Source organism: Atta colombica, unplaced genomic scaffold, assembly GCF_001594045.1.
Source record: "Atta colombica isolate Treedump-2 unplaced genomic scaffold, Acol1.0 scaffold51, whole genome shotgun sequence".
Lineage (NCBI taxonomy): Eukaryota > Metazoa > Arthropoda > Insecta > Hymenoptera > Formicidae > Atta > Atta colombica.
Window position 1 is genome coordinate 142381 of NW_017259541.1, and position 5394 is coordinate 147774.

Below are 5394 nucleotides of genomic sequence, written 5' to 3' on the forward strand. Positions count from 1 at the left end.
TACTAATACCGGTGCAGGTGGAATGGAGGGTGGAGCTAAATCCGTCACCACTTCTCTGGTGCACTCCGACTCTCACACCCAAGCTCAAATCTGCTGTAAGCTTCAGCCAAAATAATTTATGTTACAGCATTTCCCTATTTCTTCCTCTTGTTTTTTTTTCTTTTTTTTTCTCTTGAGCCTTTTCTTTTTTTCTCTTTTTCAGTTTCTTCTTTCTCTTTATACAATATTTCCCATTAATCAATTTAATCATTGTGCGTGCATGCATGCGTGCGTGCGTGCAATATTTAATCATTTTATTTTGTCTTTTTATCTGAAACAGAGTTAGAATGATGTTAAGAAAGAAAAATTTTGGCGACTGATAGATTTAAATCTTTTTTTTATATATTAAAAAGTATGGTCATTTATATATCTTATTCTGTTGATAATACATCTGTTGAGAGTACAAATATGTTTCCGCCATTTGCAAAAGACGGCGCCACTAATAAACTATAGTTAAAATTGTTTGATGTAAAAAGACATATCGTAAGATTGGACATCCGGCAACATCATAAGCTTGAAAATGCTATTAGCGATTTTGTATCAGCATCATATATTTTTTTTTATATGAAAATGTCGAGTTTTGAGCTGAATAAGCGTCATTTGCGGGAACTTTTGATTTACTTTTTTAATTTGAAGAAATCTGCAGCTGAGGCTCATAGATTGCTTATAGAATCTATGGTGGTGCTGCCTTAAGTGAGAGAAGTTGTCGTGAGTGATTTTAAAAGTTTAAGAACGGTGAATTTGACGTCGAAGACAAAGAACGTAGTGGAAGGCCGAAAGTGTACGAAGACCCAGAATTGGAAGCATTATTGGATGAAGATTCGTGCCAAAAGAACTTGCACTTACATTAGGAGTGACTCAACAAACAATTTCATATCGTTTGAAATCATTAGGAAAAGCAAAGAAATTGAACTGAAGCCGAGAAATGTTGAACGCCGATTTTTCACATGTGAAATGCTGCTTGCCAGGCATAAACGAAAGGGTTTTTTGCATATAGTCACTGGTGATGAAAAATGGATTCACTATGATAACTCAAAGAAGAGAAAATCATGGGGACCACCCGGCCATGCTTCAACATCGACAGCCAAGCCGAATATTCATGAAAAAACTCATGTTGTGTATTTGGTGGGATCAACTTGGTGTCGTGTATTATGAGTTGCTCAAACTGAATGAGACCATTACTGGGGCTTTCTACCGAACACAATTGATGAGATTGAGCTGAGCATTCAAGGAAAAACGCGTCCACTACTACTCCAGGCATGACAAAATTATTCTCCTGCATGATAATGCTCGACCACATGTTACGGCACCGGTCAAAATCTACTTAAAAACACTAAAATGGGAAGTTCTACCTCACCCGCCGTATTCTTCAGACATTGCTCCTTCCGACTACCACTTCCGATGACGCATGGCCTGTCTGAGCAGCACTTCACATCATATGAAGATACCAAAAATTGTATCGATGATTGGATAGCCTCAAAAGATGAAGCGTTCTTCCGATGCGGTATCCACATGCTACTAGAAAGATGGGAAAAAGTAATGGCTAGCGATGGCCATTACTTTGAATAAAACATTATGTACCGTTCTTTCATAATAAACGCTTAATTTTTGATAAAAAATGGCGGAAATTTATTTGTACTCTCAATAATTTCTTTAACGTTTCTCTCTTCGGTGCTATAAAAGCGCCTATTTCCACTTTTTATCTTTATAAGCGCAATGTGATGTATTTATAAAAGAAATGCTCAGGTTTAATTTATACATGAGATTTCTTAATTTTGAATCATTCTCTTTTCTTTCTCAATTTTCAAAAAAAAAGCAACAAAATATGTTATTTATCTTTCTTTTTCTGAATTGATATTCATCATCGTCAGGCTCAGCGACGAGTTTAGATGAGTCAAGGGAATCAACACCGTCTGCCAATATCCTAACGAAGAAATACGAGAGTGACATAGAGATACTCAGTAATCCAAGCCAGAGCAGCATAGAAGTTTTAGATGAAACTCTAAAGTTAGTCTGCTATTTGCTAGCAGTTTATTATTACAGTTTTTACAGATACTTATAGTTTATAGTATTTGATATCTTATATGCGGATTAACTACATATAAATACAAGTGCATCAAGAAACGAGTTAAATAGAGTTACTTTATTAATATTTTATATTAAAACAGAAACACACATGATCTCATCTGTTTGTTATATTGTTTATGTTGATATTTCAATCATAATATTCATTGATGCAGGACAAATCACGCAAATCGCAAACGCTCAACGGAGGAAAAGCGTATCATAATCGCTCCTTCTTTAATAACAATACCAGATGCAACGCCGATCATGACAGGCCTGACAGAAAGTAGTTCTTCGGGTTTGTATTCTTCATCTCTTGTGTGTGTCTTTCTTTGTGAATAGTTATTAAATTAAGTTTAATAGTGTAATTACTAATGATGATATTAATTCCATTATCTCACATATTTCTCTTTGTTCTATGGAAATTAAAATAAATATTTATAATATAATATAAATAAGAAATTTTGTAATGTGTTATAAATAAGTTATAATTAAGTATAATTAAGTTGTTCTAGCGAATTATATATATAAACTGTATGTATAAAATTAACCTTATATTATTATTTTGTTCCATTAAAATAAAAATTAACGCTATTTTCAATATGCAGTTATGTACTCTTTTACAATTTTTACAAATAGTGTCAATTTTTATTTTAATGGAATAAAGTAATGATATAAAGTTAATTTTATTTACAGGCTCGTTAACAGACAGCATATGCACAGCATATGAAAATAAAATAATCAAATCGAACATTGATACGAAATCCCATAGTAGCGATGGCGAAAAGGAAATAGCATTTGCTCCTATGACAAACTTAACATCGATGTTGGGAGGTAAAATAAACAAATTCTATTGAACGAGTGATACATTGTTCGACACTATTAAAAGCTTAGTCGCGTCAATAAAAGCATATTTTGCTTCTGCTTGAAACATTAATTTTATTTTGAATGACATGACCATGATTTCAATCATGTTTATCAATTATGTTAATCATTATCATCAGTTATATTTATTAGATATACGTTATGATATTAATAATTAATAATTATTATTTTTATAATATTTACATCTCTCTGTGTGTTACTTTCAGGCTTGCTACAAAGTATCAAGATCGGCAGCAAAACCTTGAAAGGTGAAGAGGCATCAAACTTTTTTGGCAGTAATGTGCAATATTCCTATACTGATTTTAGCAGTATAGATCATAGAATCAAACTGCATATCATTCTAAATGTATTTGAGCATGAGAACGAAGAATTAGTATTTCTTCTCAAGGTATCCAGCTAATTCATTATATCTCATCTAATTAATTATATATGACAAATTTGAATTAAATAAAATTATAGATTGGATACATCATTTTTTTTTTCATTTTCTTTCATCTGTATAGGCAGACATTTTGATGCATTCTATGCAAGAAACATTTTCTGGATGCTTAGTATTGTCTACATCTAAGGTTTACGTTCTTAGAATCGACGGGACAGAAGGGTAAGTTCGTACTTTGATGTAAATTTTAATATCCAAAATCATAAAAATGTTTAAGAAACATAAGATGTTACTTTTTATTGTGGTTTTTTTAATAAAAGAAGAGTATCAATAAAGATTATTTATTTTAATTTCGAACTTTAATACTATGTGTTTTTAATTAATTTTGAAACTAACAAAAGAATCTAATTTTATGTGGTTTTTTATTCTACTGTTAAACATACGAGAAAATTTTTTGGTCTTAATAAAGAAACTTAATAAAGATAAACAAAAGAAGAAAAAAGGAATTTGTAACAGGGAAGATCCACAACGTTGGCTTCACAAGGAAATTAGTTGGACAACGGACAGATTGAGATCTTTTATATCGCTGCCATTTAAGCAAGGTGTTTTAATTGAGTTACAACAGTCTGGAAAAGCCGGCGAAGAGCATCTCGCTATCACTCTGCTTTGTATTCTGCAAGATTTTCAAAGAACATCAAATTTTTTATTTTATATCACAGGTAAAATGTTTTAATAAGTAGAAACTTGATTTTAATTGATTGTAAGGTTTCAAGTATATTTATATAAATATATTTGACGTTAATTTTAATTTTTTTTCTATTTACGATGTGCCTCTGATGATAGATTTGCAGTTGCCTGTAAGCTGCGAAGTGGAATTCTCTATTCCAGAACGTTACAGCATTTTGCTGCACAATGTACTAACGAATACTATAAATTATCAGACAGGGGACATCGTACGATTACTAGCAATATTTTCCTCCGCAATCTTAAAATATCAAAATATTGCTATCAAGCTGAAACTATCCGGATTAATACTGACGGATGCAGCGCTGGTGATACTAAAGGATAACGTTCAATGGCTTATACCAGACACCAATCAAGTGCCTTTAGTCACTAGAGAACAAGTTATGAGCAATTTGATTGGAATAGTCAGTAATTTTCGATAATATCTGTTACCGTAAATGTACATTCTATTTATGAATCTCTAAAGAAAATTTAAATTTTCTTTAGTAACTCATGGATGGGTGCCATGATTAAATTTAACAAAAGAACATGCTATCTCAAATTACCTGCACTATACCAAGTCATCTATATTTACACTAGTTATAACTTAAAGCTTAGAAAGAGATAATGCTTTTAAATAGTTGCGCTTTATATAATCTTAAAAGTACAATATATAAATTTTGTGATTGAGTCGTTTGCATTATCTCTTTCTATATAATCCGTTGCACATTTAATGTACATTTACTAATATAAATATAATGTAATAATTTTTTAGGAACATTGTGACACTTGGTTAACTTTAAATTTTTTGGACGAAATTGCGGGCCTTGAAGAAAGCTGGACATTGGAATTTGTTTCTTCTGGTGCTGCCGAGGCTGTAATAAGTTCTATTCAGCCTCCGTGGGAAAAGTTATTCTCGATACCTCTGCAAATAACACGTATAACGCAAGATGATGCAGAAAAAGCTTAAACAATACACAAATCAAATTTCTAGTGAGTTTTTCTATATTATAGTCATGATGAAATTAATAAGGTGAAATATTGCGCATAATAGCAACAATAATACTGGAAATAACTAATCAAATGTTATCTAAATTCTTCTACTATGCATCCATGGGAATGCTTTACCTTATTAATTTTACCATGATTATAATTTAGTTCAATAAATTTTTGTCTTATATCTAGAAAATTCAATAGACTAAGAACAACTACAACAAAGGAAAAAAAAACACGCGCCCTATTTATTGCAAGGATTACAAGAGATTGATTTGCTGAAACGAAATAGAGAGAAATCCAGATGTATA

At 31.6% G+C, this 5394-nt stretch overlaps 1 protein-coding gene across 4 annotated transcripts in view; it reads left to right on the top strand.

The window, feature by feature from the left end:
* The window catches only part of LOC108691726 (serine/threonine-protein kinase 11-interacting protein), a 10491-nt gene extending 5163 nt beyond the window's left edge, over nucleotides 1–5328 (top strand). For 3 of the 4 annotated variants that reach the window (XM_018199593.1, XM_018199594.1, XM_018199592.1), the window contains exons 11-20: nucleotides 18–95; nucleotides 1911–2046; nucleotides 2280–2401; nucleotides 2800–2937; nucleotides 3195–3376; nucleotides 3492–3589; nucleotides 3884–4086; nucleotides 4211–4515; nucleotides 4866–5083; nucleotides 5276–5328. In XM_018199593.1, the coding sequence (XP_018055082.1) occupies nucleotides 18–95; nucleotides 1911–2046; nucleotides 2280–2401; nucleotides 2800–2937; nucleotides 3195–3376; nucleotides 3492–3589; nucleotides 3884–4086; nucleotides 4211–4515; nucleotides 4866–5060 (1457 nt within the window). In that variant the 3' untranslated portion in view covers nucleotides 5061–5083; nucleotides 5276–5328. The remainder of the gene's footprint in view (nucleotides 1–17; nucleotides 96–1910; nucleotides 2047–2279; nucleotides 2402–2799; nucleotides 2938–3194; nucleotides 3377–3491; nucleotides 3590–3883; nucleotides 4087–4210; nucleotides 4516–4865; nucleotides 5084–5275) is intronic. The other variant, XM_018199595.1, reaches the window with a different exon arrangement.
* The last annotated feature ends 66 nt before the right edge of the window (nucleotides 5329–5394 follow it).